The sequence below is a fragment of the Grus americana genome, chromosome 23 (assembly GCF_028858705.1).
Source record: "Grus americana isolate bGruAme1 chromosome 23, bGruAme1.mat, whole genome shotgun sequence".
In the NCBI taxonomy this organism is placed as follows: Eukaryota; Metazoa; Chordata; class Aves; order Gruiformes; family Gruidae; genus Grus; species Grus americana.
This window is the reverse complement of record NC_072874.1, coordinates 1,133,063-1,150,739: the sequence shown is the minus strand read 5'-3', so window position 1 is coordinate 1,150,739 and position 17,677 is coordinate 1,133,063. Positions and strand designations below refer to the sequence as shown.

Below are 17,677 nucleotides of genomic sequence, written 5' to 3'. Positions count from 1 at the left end.
GCACGGCTGGTGGCCGCGCTGCCGGCCCCCCCTGCCCCATCCCATCCCCACCGCCACCCGTACCCTGGGCAGCACGCCCGCAGCGCCATGCCCAGCTCCGGCTGCGCTGATGCCAGGGATGCTCCAGCAGCGTGAGGCACCCCACGTTACGTGCTTCTGCAGATTGCATGGTAATTGCCTCCGAAGTTACTAATTTGCTCATAGATTAATTACCGTGTAATTTACTGCTCTTGGCTCCTGCGATAAGGCGCTCATTTACAAAGCAGCGCGTGGGTGCGGGCTCAGCCCTGGTCAGCAGGATCCCGTGGGCTCTGGGCAGGGACACGGACCGAGCGGGGAGGGGGCCGGGGGGTGGCAGACAGACCAGGGGTCCCCACTGGGTGACGGTCACCCCCCTCCGCGCCTGGACCCCTTGACACGAAGCACGAGGCGGCGGCCGCAGCCCCACGGCACCACAGAGAGTGAACTTTTATTTCCAACAACGACAGCACCTGCCCCGTGGGGTGGGGACGGTGGGGAGGGCTGGGAGGGGGCGGCCACGGGGCCCCGGGGGGGGCGAGGGCAGCCCGGCCGCTCGCGTGCACACAGTGCACTGCGTGAAGAAACATCCCGGTAGAAAAGAACAAAGATCCGACGGCCTCGACGGCCGGTCCTGCCCCGGGGGGTGCAGGCGTGATCGGTGGGTGAGCGTGGGGGGGTGCGCGTGTCCCATCTGCACCCGCGTCCGGAGGGTGGCAGGGAGGAGAAACCGCACGAGGATGGGCAGGAGGCGGCTGCGGCCGGGGGGGAGCGCGGTTCCCATCCGCGGGGATGGCTCCGGCCAGGCAGGGACCCCCCCCGGCCGCCGAGGAGGATGGAGCAAACCCAGTGTCTCGGCTCGTCCTGCCCCGGGGCGAAGGCGGTGGCGGGCGCGGGGCTCACACCTCCGTCTGGAAGTCGCCGTCGGCCGCATCCAGGCCGGTGCGGGGCCCCTCCCAGTCCGCGCAGCGCAGCTCCAGCCGGTCCCGCTGGGCGCTGGGCAGGGAGCCCAGCGTCATCGCCTTGAACGTGCTCCACGGCTTCGGCGGCGCGACCGGCGCCTGCGGCTGCTGCTCCTCGGGGCTGGCCACATCCTGCGGGGCGACGGGGAGCTGCGGCAAGCGGCCGGGGTACGTGGCGATGCACGGCTCTGTCCCGCTAGCGCCCAGCCCCAGGGCAGAGCCACCCACCTCCGCCCAGCTCTACAGGGGCCTGGAGCCCTCTGGCCCCATCCAGGATGGGATGGATCAGTCCCCAGGGATGCTCAGGCACTTACGTTGGCCGTGCTCTTCTCCCCGCCGCCCGACGAGACGCTCCACCGCTTTTCTCGCTGTGGAACAAGCCACAAGAGCTCAGCCCCAGCATCCTGCCAGGGATGCCCCAGCTCCCCGGGACGCTCTGTTCCATGCAGGGGGAGGTGGAGGGGTGCGGGGGAGCAGACCAAGGCAGGATGGGACCCCTAGGACCTCACCTTGGAGGAGCCGGCAGCCGGGGCCCGATATCGGTCCAGCGTGTGAAACTTCTGGTTCAGCTCGTGGTAGAGCTCGGAGTGGCGCTTCCGTGTGTGCATCACTTTCTGCGGGCCGAGAGCAGAGCCTGCGGCCATCGGCATCCGGCCCGACCCCGCGCCCCTCGGCACGCACCCGCCCCCCTCCCATCCCCGTCCCCTTCCCGGGGCACCCCTAGACCCAGGTACAGGTGAGCGGCAGAACCCGCTGCAACGCTCCCGCTCGGCGTCGGCATTTTAATCACGAGCCGACGCTCGTTCTTGCCTGGTATAAAACTCCTTCGAGCTCGGCTGCTGCTTTGCCGACAGCGAGCCAGAGGGAACCAGGGACAAGGTGGTTCCATCCCCAGACGGGACGGGCTCTGCCCGGGTGGGGACAGCACCCGACCCCACGGCGGGCACCAGTGACGCACGCGGCCGTGGCCGGGCTTACCTCGAAGTCCAGATCAGAGTATCGTAACCTCTTCCTCTGGCAGGGGACGCGCAGGGCCCAGAGCAGGGGGAGATGGAGAAGAAAAGGGGAAGGAGATGGGGAGGAGATGGAGAAGAAAAGGGAAAGGTCTTTGCAGGTCCGGGACGAGGGGAGCAGGGCAGGGGGGCTCACACCAGCCCCGAGCCGTGCCGCTTGCAGGGGACAGAGCCCGGCTGGAGACACGGGGCTCCCGGCTGAGCTACCGGGGCAAAGCCAGCCCCACGCCCAGGGTGGGATGCCGGGCAGCAAGCACGGGGGCAACTCACGCAACCTGCTCGTGTACACGTGCTCACGCACGCTCTCGCCCGCCCGCCCAACCCCTTCCCGCGCATCTCCCTCCCCGTGCACGTGTCCACAGGCACCCTCGCACGCCAGCTCCCCGCTCACCTCTAGGGACCCCACTTTCATGGCGGAGCCGGGGACGGTGCGGGGCATGGTGCGGCTGCGCTCCGACAGCTCCGAGGCCAGGATCTGCCGCACGGTGGGGTGCTGCTTGAACTGGAGGCCGTAGGGGGCCTTCACCGTCCCATAGGGCTGGTTCAAGTTCACGTTGACGTGGTCCACCGCGACGAAGCTGGGATAGGCATCCCCCTCGGCCGCTGGGCGCCCTGTCCCACCGGGCAACCCCTCCTCGGTGCCGGGACCGAGGGTGCCTTCCTCCCGCGGGAAGGGCTTGAGGCTGCCGGTCCGGCGGGGCAGCACCATGTAGTCGCTCTCCCGCGGGGGCTCGGGGGCCCGCAGCCAGCCGTACTCCAGGGGCCGCAGGCTGCTCTCCGTGCACAGGTAGACGGGACCCGGCGCCTCCAGGCTGAGCTGCTGCGCCGGCGGGTCGCCCAGCTCGCTCAAGCCCGCCACCACGTTGGGCGTCATCTTGGGGACCTGGACCAGGATGCTGGCGGGAGGGATGTTCCCTGGCAGGCTGGAGAAGCCCAGGCCACCCTCCGAGGTGGTGTTGAGCTTGGGGTCTTCGTCCCCGTCCAGGGAGATGCGGGACAAAGTGCCCGTGATGGTGGCGGGGTTGCAGGTGTTCACCTCCTTGAACAGCACTGCGGGCAGGGAGGGGGGGTCAGAGCTGGCCCCGGGGGTCCCGCGGGAGGGCGGGGAGGCTGGACAGACCCCCTGCACGGTGGCACAGCGCCCGCCCCAGCACACGCTGCCTGTCCCTCCCAGGCGTGGCACGGTGACATCCCCGTCCCCAGCGCAGGGCTCAGGGGAGACCTCACCTGTCTGACACGCCAGGTCAACGTCCTTTTCAAAATCTGTCTATAAAAATACAGAAAGAGGGGAAAGAGGGAGAGAGAGGAGAGAAAGAGAAGGAGAGAGACGGGGAAATGAATGCATCTTGGCCAGCATGGGGAGCAGTGGGGTTTGCAAGGGGGACCCTGCCCCAGGGGGGAGCAAGCCACCCAGCCCCGCCGGTGCCCGACGCAGCCCGTGCCGGCGCTGCCGCACTCACCAGGATCTGCACCTGCCCGTTCTTGCAGGAGTCGGGCGAGTTTTCATTCTCCTCGCTCCTGCACCCCCCCATCTGACACTTCACCACGTCCTGGACCTGCAGGGACAGCGCCGGTCACGGCCCCGCGGCCAGGGGTTCCCCCCGCAGCCCCGGCACCCCTCCGGGGCCGCCCCACCTCTCGGCGCAGGAACCCATGTACGGTGATGATGACGAAGCCCTGGACGGAGTTGAAGACGGCGAAGAGGACCTGGAAGAGGATGGAGCGCCGGTCGGTCATGGCGAGCACGGCCGACATCCAGGTCAGCGCCAGCAGAGGCAGGACCACGCAGGAGCTCCACAGCGATGCCCTGGGGCAGGGAGAGAGGGGTCGGGGTGAGCCCGCAGCGCCAGAGCTGCCCCACGACAGCCCCCCCCCCCGCCCCCAGCATCGTCCCCAGCCCCACAAGCGTGGCCGGGGCTGACCGCGCGTGCACAGCGCAGCACGGAGACCCGAGCCCCCTGCAGACGCCGTGTGCCCCGCCAGGCCCCCCGCTGTCCCCTCTTCCTCGGCGTCCCCAAGCCGGCGCTGTCTGGATAGTGGGGGCACTGCCCGCCTTGGGGCACGGGGGGGCCATGGGCTCCTCCTCCCCCCGGCAGCTCCGGCACAACCCCAGGCTGAGCCATCGGCACCACCGAGCCGGCCCGGGCAGGGCACAGCCGTGCGTGTCCCTGTGCAGCGCAGCCAGCAGCGAGGGTGCTGGGGGGATGCAGGGCCACCGCCACCCCCCCAGCCACAAGAGCAGAAAGGGAATTTCTTTCCGTTTTAGCAGTGAATATTGGGGCTGCTTCTATTGCAACTAAACCCCTGGGAGCAGGGTCCTCGGCTGACCGGGGGGGCAGTGCTCACAGCCCGACCTGGCTGGACGTGTCCCCGCCAGCACCCGTGGGGACTGACGTGCCGGGAAAAGGGTCCCGGGGATGCCCCCGAGGCCAGGACAGGCCCGTGCCCCATGGCGTGGTGCCGCTCATGCCCCCCCCCCCCGCTCCCAAGCCGCCCTGGGAAAGAGGAGCTGAGCCCCCCGCGCCCCGACCCCGGAGATGACGTGACCTGCGGGAAGCCATGCCATGCAGACGTGATGGCCACGGTGGGGCACGCGCACCCCGCGCCTGGGGCCGCCCCGAGCACGCTGCCTTCGCCCTGCCCACGGGACCGCCAACCCAGAGCCCGTCCCCCCCTCCCAGGGCGATGCCCGGTGCCTGCACCCCCCCCGCTCCCCGGGGTCCAAGGCTGTGCTCGGGGCGGGGGGCGAAGCGGGCGCGTGGCGGGCACTAACATGGCGCTGCTGGCGGTGGCGGAGGTCATGGCCGCGCTGGACACCACGCCGCACTTGGTGCATTTCAGCAGCAGGCTGCCGCAGGGGGGGGGCTTGGAGCTACGTGCCCACCACCCCCCCGGCGCCCCGCGGCCAGGACCGGGCCACGCGGGGATGCAGGCGGGGGGAGCAAGGCCGTGGGAGAGCGGGACGGCGGGGATGGGGGGGGGGTTGGACAGATGGACGGACAGACGGATGGATGGGTGGACACACACAGGCAAAAAGCAGATGGGAGGAGGAAAAGAGAAAGAGAGAGAGAGCCGGGTTAGTCGAGGGCGGCAGCAGTTGTTAATGACGAGCAGGGGTGGCCAAGCGGCAGCGGGACGGGGCGGGCAGGGCTCAGCCCCCTCCGCTGGTGGCAGGGAGGGGGGTCCGCAGCGCGTGGCTCCCCCTTCCCTGTGGGAAGGTGTGGGGGTGACTGCCCCCCCCCCCAGCTCCTGCCCCTCCAGCAGCTCCCAACAAGGGGCTGCACTCGCCCTGGGCTTGGCCCCCGCCGCCCACTGATGAGGTGAAGTCTGCCCCATCCTCAGCCCGGTCCCGGAGGAGACCCCATGCCATGCCCCGCGGCGCGGCAGGGCAGGGTGCTCTGCGCCGGCCCCAGGGACAGCCCCGCGGGGCGCAGGGCACTTACCCAGCTCGCTGCTTTTTGGACTTATCTGAAATGCCATCGCGGGACATGAGCTTGTTGAACACGATGATGCCAACCAGCATGTTCACCTTGGGCAAGAGCGGCGCCGGGGTTAGGGCTGGGCACGGAGCCTTCCGCGAGCCGGGGCTGGCAGGAGCTGCCATGCACCAGGGTGGGTTTTGGGGGTCCAAGGCTCAGGATCAGCTCACCAGCACGATGACGGCAGCGGGTCCCACGAAGGCGTAGAGCAAACCGCCCTCCAGAGAGAGCCAGCAGCTGCAGGGGACCGTGGCGTGTCAGGGGTTGACTGAGAGGGGACAGCCCCGTCCCATCCCCTGCTCCCGGCACTTCTGCCAGCCCGGAGCGGTCCCCGTGCCCAGCCCTACGTCCCCCCGTCCCCACGTACTAGCTCGCCGTCCCGTAGCCTTTGGTTCGGGTGAAGCCGACAGAGACTGCGACCACGAGGGCTGGCAACCCTGGAGAGGGGAGATGAGGCTGGAGCTGCAGGGGGTGGCATCGCTGTCACCCCCCCCAACACCACCTCTGTGCCAGCCCCCATGGATGGGGACAGCGATGGGGCCCTTCTGGCAGCTCCCCATGGCCCGGCCGGTCAGAGGGTGCCACTTTGAAGGGACCAAGACATCTGGGTCTGCTTTCCTCCATCGTGCCTCAGTTTCCCCTTCTGATAACCCTGGGGGTACCAGGGAGGGGCGCGTGGTGCCTCCTCTCCAGCCCAGCCCGGGACCGGCCCTGCCGGGCTCTTACCCCATCCCAAGCACAGGAAGCGCTTCCTGACCAGGCGTGTCCGGATCCGGCCGATCACCGCCAGGTAGGACTGCCAGGCCTCCGTCAGCACCCAGCAGAAAGACGAGAGGAAGAAGAAGTGGAGGAAGGCGGCCGTCATGGTGCACACACCCTGCGGGGACGCGGGCACGTCAGAGGGAGGCATCGTGGCACCACCGCAGCCACACACCCGGCACTGCGCCGGTTAAACTCCCACGCCCGGGCACGGTTCGTGTCAAAGCCACTGGCGCAAAGGATTTAATCCCGAGATCGAGTTAATCCAAATCCAATCTGCCGCTGGGAGTCAGCAGGGACGGGGTGATCGGCCAGAAAGAGAGGGCTCGGACCCTGCCGCAATCCCCGCGCCTGGCCGGGGACCCCGCAAGGGTGGGCACGGTGGTGGCACCCACCTTGCTGAGCATCTGGGACTGGCCCACGAGGATGAGGACGTTGGAGGCCAGGATGGAGACGCAGAAGTTGAGCAGGATGATGGAGCGCTCCGACTTGATGAACCTGCGGGCAGGAGCAGCGTGGGGCTGGGGCGCCAGCCTGTCCCATGTCCCTGTCCCGTGTCCCTGTCCCGTGTCCCCTGCACACGCTGCTGGCGGGCAGGCGCTGTCCTGAGCCGGGGACAGTGCCAGGCAGCCTGGGCACCTCTCCCACCCGGCTGCCACTGGCGTTATTCTCTTCCCACCGTGTTGCATTTAATCACGTTGATGCTGAGCCTTTGCTCACGCCGTGCCCCCCCCCTCGCTGCCCCCTCCCCACGCGGCCTCGCGCCCCAGGTGCCCCCCGGGTCCCCAGCTGTCCCCAGGTCACCTCCAGAAGGCAGCGTAGATCACCAGCAGGGTCAGCAGGGCCATGCAGGAGACGGCGCAGCCGATCATCAGCGGCACCGACGGGGTGCCCGAGGGGTCCATGGCCTGGTGGGGAACGGGGGGGGGAGCGGCTGAGCCCGGTCCCCCCATGGCTGCTCCCTGCCAGCCCCCTGCCGCCCCTCTGGGCCCCTCCACCCCCCTGGTTGGGGATCCCCGGGAGCCGGAGGGGGTCGGTGGCAGCGGTGGCGCAGCCAAGGCGCCTTCCTGGGGACCCATGCCCATCTCCATGCCGACGGGGGACGCGGACGGAATAGCAATGGGGTGGGGGGATGCCTGGGGCCGGGGCTGCCCCCTCCCCTCCTTGCACACAGCAACGCCCCATTCTGAGCCCTACCGACCGCGGCAGCCCCCTGCCTGCCCAAGCCCACCCTTGGGGTGCCAGGGGTTGCAGGGGCCCTTCCCTCGGGTGGTGGGAGACACCCCCAGTGCCCACCCCACCCTGTCGAGGTGCCTGCAGGCAACGCAGCCCCTGCCCATCCCCATCCTCCCCCGGGACCCCCACCTTGGCCAGGCCCTGCAGCCCGGGGATCGCCCCCCATCCGTGGCCCGTGTCCCCAGAAGGCTCGTCCCTGTCCCCGTCCTGTCCCCTACCAGGTCTCTGGGCAGCTGGGCGAGGACGGCGAAGGTGGCGAGCTGGCGGCACTGGCATTTGGTGTGCGCTGGGAGGGTCTCCAGGGTTTGGCAGCTCTCCGTGTCCCAGTTTCCCAAGCCAGCATCCCTGATTAATGGGACGAGAGGGAGCGAGGGAGAGCAATTTGAAATGATCACACACACACACGCAGCCCCTCGCGCCTCTCCCAAGTTAACCCTTGCTGGCCCCTGCCTGGGGGGAGGCAGACAGGGGGGACAGGTTAATCCCCCGAGCCCGTCGCGGGGGGTGAAGCCATCCCCGTCCCGGTTGCCGCCGCCTGCCCTGGTGCTGATCCCCGCGGGGAGCGGTGCAATGTGAAGGTTTGATTTTTAACCATCCCACCCAGGTTTCGGGGGGCAAACTCCAGAGGGAGGGGGCCAGGCCCGGGAGGAGGGGATGGAGGGGGGCTGAGGCAGCGCTGGGGCAGGCAGGAGCAGACCCAGGGGCCCCCCGGTACCCATGTCGTTTCCCCCCCCCAGCACGAGTCACGGCTCACGCAGCAGAGACGTGCGACCCCCAAAGCCAGACCTGCCTGGGAGCAGGCGATGCTCCCCTCCCGCCATGGGGACCCCTCCCGCCATGGGGACCCTTCCCGCCACGGCGACCCCTCCCGCCACGGGGACCGCTCCCGCCACGGCGACCCCTCCCGCCACGGGGACCCCTCCCGCCACGGGGACCCCTCCCGCCACGGGGACCCCCGGGAGGGAGCCAGGAGGGGGTGCCCCGCAGTGACGCTGGCCATGCACGGGAAGAGCAGCCACCGCTCCCAGCAAGGCGGGGAAACTGGGAACTGGGTCTGTGGGACAGCTGGGGACACGGCTCCCCCGGGGCCAGGCTGAGACCTGCCACACTCATCACAACCACACACCTTCCCCGTCAACACGGGAGCTGTACCCGAACCAGTGACCCCGAGGTGCAGAGCACCCACAGGCACCTGGGGGGGCTCAGCACTGCCTCCCCCCGCCCCGCAGTGCCCCCCACCCCCCCGCCGTGCCCTACTTTCCCTTGCTCCTGCCGGAGCGCCGGGCTCCGCGCTAACAAATTGCATCTGGCAGGCTGGCGGCATCCGTCCCCAGCGTCACGTGCAGGCAGATCGATCCCGTGGCAGCACAATTCACCCGCAGTCAGAGGGGCTCGGCCACGGGAAGGGTCTGGCCCCGCTCCCCGTCCCTCCCACCACCTCCCCGGGGAGCGATGGGGCGCTGGGACAGCCCAGCCCCATTGCCCAGCACTGCCTGCCAGCGAGGGCATGGCTGGGGTGTCCCTGTCCCCCCCCGTCTCCCGCACCCCACTCACGTCCTCGAGTAGTCCCAGGTGACGCACTGCGGGTGGGACGTGCCCTACGGACAGAGGGACGGGTTAGTGCTTCACCCCCCGCCCTGCTCCCAGCCCCAGGACGGTGATCACCCCCCGGGGACCTGCCCAGGGACCTGCCCGGGGACCTGCCCGGCTCCCCCAGGGCTGGCACATCCCCACCACGGGCACGGAGCCGACTACTGGTGGCCACCAGCTGGGAGCCGCTGGTCCCTACCCGGCTCTCAGCATCTGGGGACGAAGGGACCAGTGGGACCCACAGGGGACCGAGAGGTGACGCGGTGACGGGACAGGAGGGGGACACTCACGTTGATGATGTGGGAGAGCTCCACCAGGACCAGGGGCTCCGCAGGCTTGGTTGGTGGGCGCACCGTCACCATCAGCACCTTGGAGGTGACGGCCAGGGGGGTCCTGCAGGGAGGGGCGCTGGCTGTCACAGCGATGGGGACACGGCGCGGGGGACAGCGGGCGGCCTGACTCACCTGGGCGGGGGCAGGATCAGCCCCAGCGTGCGGTACAGCACGGCCCCGATGACGAAGTGGGACGACTCATCCGTTTCTGCAGAGAGATGGAAGGGAGAGCGGCGCCGTGATCCAGCGCCCGTCACACGCGTGGGCTCAGCGAGCGCACATGCACACGTATGAGCCCACACGTCTGCCCCCGACGTGCGTGAGGGAACGCGTACCCCCTCCCCGACACAAGCACAGCACACGGACGCACGCAGGCACATGGGCTGGCAGGAGGCTGCCTGCACGCTCACACACGTGCACTCCCAGACGTGCACACTCACGTATCTGTACTCCCAGATGTGCACTGTCACACGTGCACAGCCCCAGACGTGCAAGCTCACACGTGTTCACATGCACACACATGCACACTCCCAGATATGCATGCTCATACATGTGTGCGAATGTGCGCTGCACCACACGTGCATGCACAGCACCAGATGTGCCCTCGCAAGTGTGCACGCTCACACGCATGCACACACACGCGCGCTCCCAGATGTGCACGCCCACACACGCGCGCAGCACCAGACGCACACTATGCGCACGCTCACGCAGGTGCGCACTCCCGCACAGCCCCAGGTGCACACTCGCTCACGCACGTGCGCACACACGCAGAGCGTGCTCGCTCCCGCGGGCCCAGCCCTGCCTCACCGGCGGAGGCGAGGCTGAGCACCTCCCTGGGGATGAAGAGCTTGTCCTCGGAGCTGCGGGCCCAATCCTTCATGCCCCGGCGCCCCTTCATGGGGAAGTTGATGTCGCTGGAGACGGCGGAGACGGGCTCCCTCTGGATGCTGATCACTGGCAGGGCAGAGCGGGCGTCACCGGCCGGTTCCCTGCGCCCGCTGAGGCCCCGTGCCCGCCCTGCCGCTCACCCAGGTTGTCGGTGACGATGAGGGAGCTCTGGAAGGCCTTCAGCGCATCTCCCACCAGGTGGATGAAGTCCTCCACCACCTTCATCAGGTGCACGGAGCCGGGCGAGACCTGTGGGCGAGGGACCAGCTCCGCAGCCGCCGGGACGCGTCCCCACGGTGGGGACATCCCGGCCACCCCGGCCACCCACCCGTGCCCCGTGCCACTCACCTGCTGGGCGTCCTCCCACTTGTCCCGGTTCTCCGCGTCCACCATGTAGCTCACCACCTGGAAGAAGCGCTGCGGGGACGGGGCTCAGCGGGGCTGGGGTCCGGGGACCGACCGCCGCCACCTCCCCGGGGGTGTCCCTCGCCGTCCCCCGCTCACTACCTGCACGTCCTCGGAGGACGGGGTGTAGGTGGCCCTCTTGAAGGTGTCGGTGACGTTGCGCAGGATCTCCACGGAGAAGAGCAGGTCCCCGCTGTAGTAGGTCTTGCGGGCCATGAGCTCCAGCAGGCTCCGCACCACCTGCGACATGCCCTCGCCTGCCAGCACCCGCTGCCCCTTGGCCAGGTGCTCCCGCAGCTTGTACGGGGCGGGGGGGGGGGGGGACAGCGGTGTCACTCGGCTGCCAGTGCCACCCCCCAGCAGTGCTCTGTGTCCCCAGGTCCCTCGCCATGCCCAGAGCCCGGGCAGTGGGGACGCCGCAGAGCTAATTGCACTAATTAGGGCAGCAGCAGGACACGGGGGTCTGGGGGGTCCCTCCTATCCCGAGAGCCATTTCCCGAGGAGGCGGGGGCACAGCTCGGACCGGGGTGTCCCTCCAGCTCTAGGATGGGGTCCCCTTTCCCCGCCCTGCCGGGGACCCCTGACTCAGTTTCCCCATGCGGCTGCTGGGTTTCCCCGCCCTGGAGAGGACGGCAAGGGCTGGGGACAGGGCAGACCCCCAGAGACGGGGAGGGGAGGGCGGGGGGGGGGGCCGCGCCAGAGCGTGCACCTACTGAGAGATGCAAGTATCGGTACTCGTGGGAGATGCAGCGGGCGAAGCTGGGCACACCCCAGTATGCGACGCCGTGGGGGCTCAGCAGGCACCGGCGGCTGGCGGACCCTGCGCAAGAGAATCGGGTTTGACGCCGGCACGGGAACCGCCTCCCCGGCACGCCGAGGACGGGTGGCACTGCCTGGCACCCCGATGCCACCCGCCGCCCCCTGCCCTGCTCCAGGGCGTGGGGGGCTTGGGGATGCTCGCCCCTCACCCGTGGCGTTGGGGGGACATTTGTTGTAGATGATCTCCCCGGCAGCCGTTTTCTTCCAGGTCATCAGCATGACGTACTCGTCCTTGCACATCTCGTGGTAGGCTGGGGGGGGTGAGAGGGAGGGTCAGGCGCAGCCCAGACGCAGGGCGATGGGCACCGGGGCGGGGGTGCTCCATACCTGGGCACTTCTTCTCGTTGCAGGTCTTCACCTCCTCGCCGGTGCCCTCGCAGGGGTAGCCCTGCACGCCGGTGCCCTCGCACATGCGGAAGCGGCGCTGCCAGCCGGTGTCGCAGGTCTTGGAGCAGAGGCTCCAGTGGTTCCAGGGACCCCACTTGCTGTCGGCTGTGGGGATGGGGACACCGTGGGACACCTGGTTCGGCACAGCGAGCGGCACCCGGGGGGGCGGGGACGGGCTGATGGGCCCCAGCAGTGGCTGCCCCCCCCCCCGCGCCACAAATCGAAAGCTCCGCGGGGTATGAAATCCGTGGATCGATGATTTAAATCTCTTTCAGACGAGACCAGCATCCCCGTGCAGCCGCCCGGCCGCTCCCCCGCCGGCAGCCCAAGGGCACCCTCGGCGCGTGGCAGAGCCGTTCCCTCCCTCCCCGCGGCTGCGGCGGCGGCCACGGCACAGCACCTGCCTCCCTCTGCGCCTGCGACTGATGCCGGGGGGTTGAGGACAAGACAAGGATGGGGTCAAAGGACAGGATGAGGACGGGGTCCATCCTTTGGCCTGACTACCCCCCTGCATCCCCAGCGCCGGCCCCAGCCCCACCAGCTGCCCCACGTGCAGGCACGAGAGCTCGCGCATTCTCGCACGCCCAAAGCACGCCAGGACCTGCAGCCACCAGGCACCAACGGGTCCCCCCAGCGTGACACAGGGGTGAGGGCACGGGACAAATGCCCGGCTCCTCCAGCTGGGATGTGCGTGGAGGGAGCAACCGGCACGAGGGGGGGCCGCTGCTGATCCCCCACATCACCCTTTGCATCCTGCTCCCCCCCATGTCCGCATCCACAGTGGAGGGGGCTACCGGCATCCTCGTGTCACCAGCGGCGACACCGCAGCGGCTTTACAGCAGATGCACGGCTGGGCCGCGTGCCGACGCACCGTGCACCGACGTGCCATGCCAGCAGCACGCGTGGCCTCCCCCCCCGCTCCCCCTCAGCGCGCGGGGCCTTACTGGGACAGGTGGGGTTGGAGCACTCCCGGGCGTCAGCGTGGGCCCCCCGGCACTCGGCCCAGCCGTGGGCCGAGACGCTGCACTTGCGCGTCCGCTGCTGCGTGCCGTTGGCGCAGGTGACGGAGCAGCGGCTCCAGGCGCCCCACTCCAGCCACTGCCCTTCCACTGCGGGGACAAGCGAGAGCGGCGTCAGCCCCCACCGGCCGGCGGCCCCTCGGCCGCACGGCCCCAGCTCCCCACGACCCACGCCGGGCTCTCCGTGCGACGGGTCCAACCTACGGACGTGCTGGCTCCTCCTGCGCCGATCTCAACAGCCAGCGCCAAATCCTGCCCCGGCCAGGGGGACTGTCACCGGGACTGGCCCCCGCACCTGAGCAGCTGCTCCTACAGCCCCGCTGCACCGCAACGCCCAGCCTCGTGTGCGGCCACGCTCGTGGGACCCGCCGCGAGCCCCCAGCATCGCTCCACACCAAACTCACCAGCCCTGGCATCGCTCCCTGCCAAACCCCCCCTGTATGGGGAAGGAGCTGCCGTGACCCTTCATCGCTCCGGCAGCAGCACCGTGGGACAGGCACGAGAAAAGCCACGTGCCATGGGTGGCACATCCCTGCCAGAGCTGCTGCAGAAGAGGTGCACCCTGTGCACCCCTCCGTTCCCGCACCCCCTCCTGCTCCCAGCCCGCTGCCAGCCTCACCGCGCCACAGGCAGCGATGCCAGCCCTGACATCCCTGCAGAAACCCCACGGCTGCCACCACAGTAGGAGCAAGGGACGGAGACGGCGCTGCCACCTGCACACAGACAGACCCCGCAGCCGGCCGACCCCCTTTGCCACCTCCAGCCACCTCCCCGGAGCCCCGCGATGTCCCCGTGCCACCGCGGTGCCAGCGCTGTGCCTGCTGCGGGGACAGCCAGTTGCAGCAGATGGGGAGGGAAGGAGCCAGCGCCTCCGGGGTCCCTGGGCTGGTCCCCCCTGCCCGCGGTGGGGGCTCGTGTCCCCCGGTGTGGCCGACGGAGCCAGCTCTCCATCCGGGTTTCCAGTGGGGACGCGAGGGCGCACCCCGTGCCACGGCACCTGCGTGCCCGCGGGCTGTGCCGGGTCCCCACAGCGGTGCCCCCCCGTCCCTCGCAGCGCCGCAGCCCCACGCCGGGAGCAGGGCCCTGGCTCATGGCCGGTGCCGTCTCCTGGCGTTCCCGGGGGGAAGGAGGAGCAGGGGGAGAGGGAGGTACTGACCCGGGCAGCTCGCAATATTGCAGGGCTTGGCCTGCAGCTCGGGGCCCTCGCAGGCTTTCCCTCCGTGCCGCGGGACGCACCGCCGCGTCCTGGTCCTGGCCCCTCGCCCGCAGGTCACCGAGCACAGGCTCCACGGGGACCACTCCTCCCACACGCCGTGAACTGCAACACAGCACAGTGCCGCTGCCGCACGCCCCCGGCCTCCGTCTCCTCCTGGCACCGAGGGCTCCTGGCCATCGCGGACCCCTCGTGCCCTGGGCAGTCGGGCATGGTCCCCGGCTCCCCTCCACGTCCTGCTGGCACTGCCTGCCCCACCGTCACACCCGAGCCCGAACCCCAGGAGCCCTGAGCAGGCAGCAGTGCCGCTCCCTGCCATGCTCCAGCCCCCGCCTTGGGGTCCCGGTACTGGCGGCGCACGTCCCCCGCACCCACACGCAACCCGGTTCACCCCAACCCACGCCAACACACCGGGCACGGCCACCCCTCAGACACATCGCACCCACGGGAGCTCAGCTCACCCGGGACAGGACCGGGGACCCACGTGGCGCACAAACATCCTAAAGGATGCTCCTCTGCGAGCTGCGATGTCCCCTGGCGTGCCGGGCCAGGGCTGCGCTCCCCAGCACGGGGGGGAGCAGGCACACCCACGTGTTTCTGGGGTGCAAAGCGCCCGAAACATCCCCGCTCAGTGCCGCTGCAGCGCCCCGAGGCCCCTCTGATCCCCGGTGTCCCACGCAAGACGCACAGACCCCACCATGGACAAACGGACTAGTACGTGGCCCAGGGAGACCCCCGGCGTCCTGCCTGCCCACCCCTGCCCACGACCTGCCTCGAAGCACTGAGCAGCTCGGCCCCCTCCCGCCCCCTTTGACTGGGGACCCCCCCCCGACGCCAGGCCAGGCAGCTGCGCAGCCCCGAGTCCCCCAGCACAGGCTCCAGCCCCCACTTCTCCCCGGCACAGAGCCCCGGGGACACCCTGGGGAAGCCCTGGAGGATGGAGAGGGGCGGCTGGCAAAACCCCCGGCAGCAGGAGCGGTGGGGCGGGAGGGGACGGGGCACTGGGGCACCCATTCCAGGTGCCTCCCCCCGCTTGCTGCTCCCCACCGTGGTTTCCCGAGAGCTGGCACAGCGGGGAAGGTGAGACGATGGGGGGATGCCAACAGAAGCTCCAGGGATGCCTGGACACAGCGGGACCGGCAACGCCTGCTTCCACGACAGCGCCGCCGCACAGAGCCACCCTCCTCGTACACCCCCAGCACCCCCCCACCTGCGAGAGACCCCCCACCCCCAGAGACCCCCCAGCAACACGTGTCCCCGCTCTCCCCAGCTGCCCGCCCGCTCAGCCCTTTGGGCACCAACCCAGAGCCCAGCCAGCGGCGGGCACCCCTCCGCCAGCAGCGAAGCCCCCCCGGTGCCCTCACGCCCCCCCGTACCTGGGCAGGTGGCCGTGTTATTGCAGGTGCGCGTCTCCCGGAGCAGCCCGCTGCACAGCGTCCCGTAGGGCGAGGAGACGCAGGAGCGTGTCCGCACCTGGGATCCCTGCCCGCACGTCAGGGAGCAGACGCTCCACTGGGACCACTCCTCTGCCGCCGGGTCCCCTGCGGGAGACACGGAGCCTGAGAGCCGGCGACCGCCCCGGGGGGACGGGGAAGGTCCCACGAGCAGAGCACCCATGGGGGATGGGAAAGTGGCCAGGCAGCACCCGCTGCCCACCAGCACAGGGACGAGGACAAGGTGCTGCGTGTGACAGGGATGACACCGAGGGTGCAAGCGGGGCGAAGCAGCCAGCTGCACCTGGAGAAGGGGTTGGGGCACAGGATTGCACCCAGCACGAGCGATAGCATCCGTCCCAGGCAGCCTGGGGGGTGCAGGCAGCACGGGCAGCACGGGCAGCACAGGCAGCACGGGCAGCACGGGCAGCCCAGCGCTGCTCCTTCTCCCCGCCCAGGCACAGCATTGACATTTACAACAACCCGGCTCTTATTAAGCTTGATGATGTCTCTGAAGCTATTGGACAGGCCAGAAGAAAAGGCCATCAGTTTAAATTAAAAAGGAATATATGGAGGAAGGCTCCAAAGGGGACAATTTGTCCTGGAGACAGGTGGGACGCAGGTTCCGGAGCAGGGTGGCTGCTCCACGTCACAGGGGGACCCAGGGACCGCACCGAGTCACCACTGGGGTCACCCCACGCTCTGCCCAGCAGCTCCCTGGGGGGAGGAACCCCGAGAGCACCCGAGTGCAGCCGGGAGGAGATCTGCATGCCAGGCACACGGAGCGGAGCTCCTCTCCCGGCGCCGGGGCTCATCCATCTCCCGCTCGCCTCCGAGCCCTCCGACCATAAATCAGGAAGGGCTGGGGAGAGGGGAGCAGCGCGCTCAAATTACCCAGATGGATTTGCCAAATAAATACATTTGAACGAAACAATTAATGGATTTTTTTTTTTTTTTGCTTTACAACCCTCGGAGGAAGGTGTAAAGGAAAAATATATAAATGGAGCAAATTAAGTCAGTCCGTGGGCAGGAAGCAAAGGGAGTCGCTCTGTCTCCATCATCCCTGCCCATGGCCAGGCACCGGAGCCCAGCGCCGCCAGCACCCTGTGCCTGTCCCCGTGCCGGGGCAGTGCCAGTACCTGTCTGGGCCATGTAGACACCTGGCTCGTCCGCTGACCGCGGCCACTGGGTTTTCACCTTCTGGTTCTCCTCAACTGCGTTGCCTGGAAGAGAGAAGTGCTCCGGTGAGAGCGGGCAGGGGACAGGGAGGGGGACAGGGATGGGGACGGGCCACCGTGGGTCAAGGGACACTGCAGGTGGGATGCAGGGATGCCTGACCCCACACTCAGCGCTGCGTGGCATCCCCGAGGGCAAGAGATGGTCCAGCACGGCTGAGCACACTCACAGACCCCCAAAACCGCATCGCGGCTCCCCCAAACACGTCAGCCCCCATCAGAGGGGCTGCGGCTGGAGCACGGCCTGGGGTGCTGCGTCCCCAGTGGGGCCAGGGTGCCCGCGCCCCCCCGCGCTGGGCAGAGGTGCTCTCCTGTCCCCACTTAACAGCTTGCTGCAGTGAGGTGGCACAAATTTATGGCTCGGCTCACCAAAAATAACAAGAGATCCATCAAGAGCACTTGGCGTGAAATTAACTGGCATGTGGAGGGCTCGGCAGGAGGTGCGGCTGCGGGCGCGGGGGGGGACGCCTGCCTTGGTCTCCCCATCACCCCTGGGCCACCCCCCTGTCCTGTGGCAGGGTCCCTTGTCCCCGTATCTAGGTGCAGGATGCCGGCGAGTTCCTGGGCACGGCACGGCAGCACCGAAGCTTCTGCTGCCGGCGGATGCCATGAGCCGCAGGAAACAGCGGGGGCTTCGCTGGGCACCGTCGATGCCACCCTGGGTACGTGACCCCCCCAAAGCGCCACGGGCACCCCGCAGCGGTGCCAGCCAGCACTGCCGGCCGAGCACGGTGATGTTCCCAAGGGACAGGGAGGAGGTGACCTGGGGACGTGGGGGGATGTCGCAGCTCCCCTTGCGACACACACGGGTGACATACGAGCCCCAGGCAGTGCTGCCTGCACTGACACTTCTTAGTGCCCTAAACCAGACCCAAATTTACTGACTTTC

General features: G+C 69.1%; 1 protein-coding gene across 8 annotated transcripts in view; it reads right to left on the bottom strand.

Moving 5' to 3' along the window:
- Positions 1-443: 443 nt before the first annotated feature.
- Positions 444-17,677, bottom strand: part of ADGRB2 (adhesion G protein-coupled receptor B2) — a 105,665-nt gene continuing 88,431 nt past the window's right edge. For 4 of the 8 annotated variants that reach the window (XM_054802516.1, XM_054802514.1, XM_054802517.1 and 1 more), the window contains exons 3-31: positions 16,693-16,776; positions 15,497-15,661; positions 12,833-12,997; positions 11,829-11,993; positions 11,651-11,752; positions 11,396-11,502; positions 10,785-10,979; positions 10,626-10,694; positions 10,418-10,526; positions 10,197-10,343; positions 9,522-9,597; positions 9,348-9,450; positions 9,022-9,065; positions 7,686-7,812; positions 7,036-7,139; positions 6,627-6,729; positions 6,199-6,349; positions 5,840-5,909; positions 5,643-5,709; positions 5,437-5,522; positions 4,767-4,865; positions 3,629-3,800; positions 3,454-3,549; positions 3,221-3,260; positions 2,385-3,043; positions 1,959-1,994; positions 1,490-1,594; positions 1,295-1,348; positions 444-1,112 (exon numbers count right to left, since the gene is read on the bottom strand). In XM_054802516.1, coding sequence (XP_054658491.1) covers positions 918-1,112; positions 1,295-1,348; positions 1,490-1,594; positions 1,959-1,994; positions 2,385-3,043; positions 3,221-3,260; positions 3,454-3,549; positions 3,629-3,800; positions 4,767-4,865; positions 5,437-5,522; positions 5,643-5,709; positions 5,840-5,909; positions 6,199-6,349; positions 6,627-6,729; positions 7,036-7,139; positions 7,686-7,812; positions 9,022-9,065; positions 9,348-9,450; positions 9,522-9,597; positions 10,197-10,343; positions 10,418-10,526; positions 10,626-10,694; positions 10,785-10,979; positions 11,396-11,502; positions 11,651-11,752; positions 11,829-11,993; positions 12,833-12,997; positions 15,497-15,661; positions 16,693-16,776 — 3,695 coding nt within the window. In that variant the 3' untranslated portion in view covers positions 444-917. Of the gene's footprint in view, positions 1,113-1,294; positions 1,349-1,489; positions 1,595-1,958; positions 1,995-2,384; positions 3,044-3,220; positions 3,261-3,453; positions 3,550-3,628; positions 3,801-4,766; positions 4,866-5,436; positions 5,523-5,642; positions 5,710-5,839; positions 5,910-6,198; positions 6,350-6,626; positions 6,730-7,035; positions 7,140-7,685; positions 7,813-9,021; positions 9,066-9,347; positions 9,451-9,521; positions 9,598-10,196; positions 10,344-10,417; positions 10,527-10,625; positions 10,695-10,784; positions 10,980-11,395; positions 11,503-11,650; positions 11,753-11,828; positions 11,994-12,832; positions 12,998-14,063; positions 14,226-15,496; positions 15,662-16,692; positions 16,777-17,677 lie in introns of all 8 variants that reach the window. The other 4 variants (XM_054802521.1, XM_054802518.1, XM_054802519.1 and 1 more) reach the window with 4 other exon arrangements.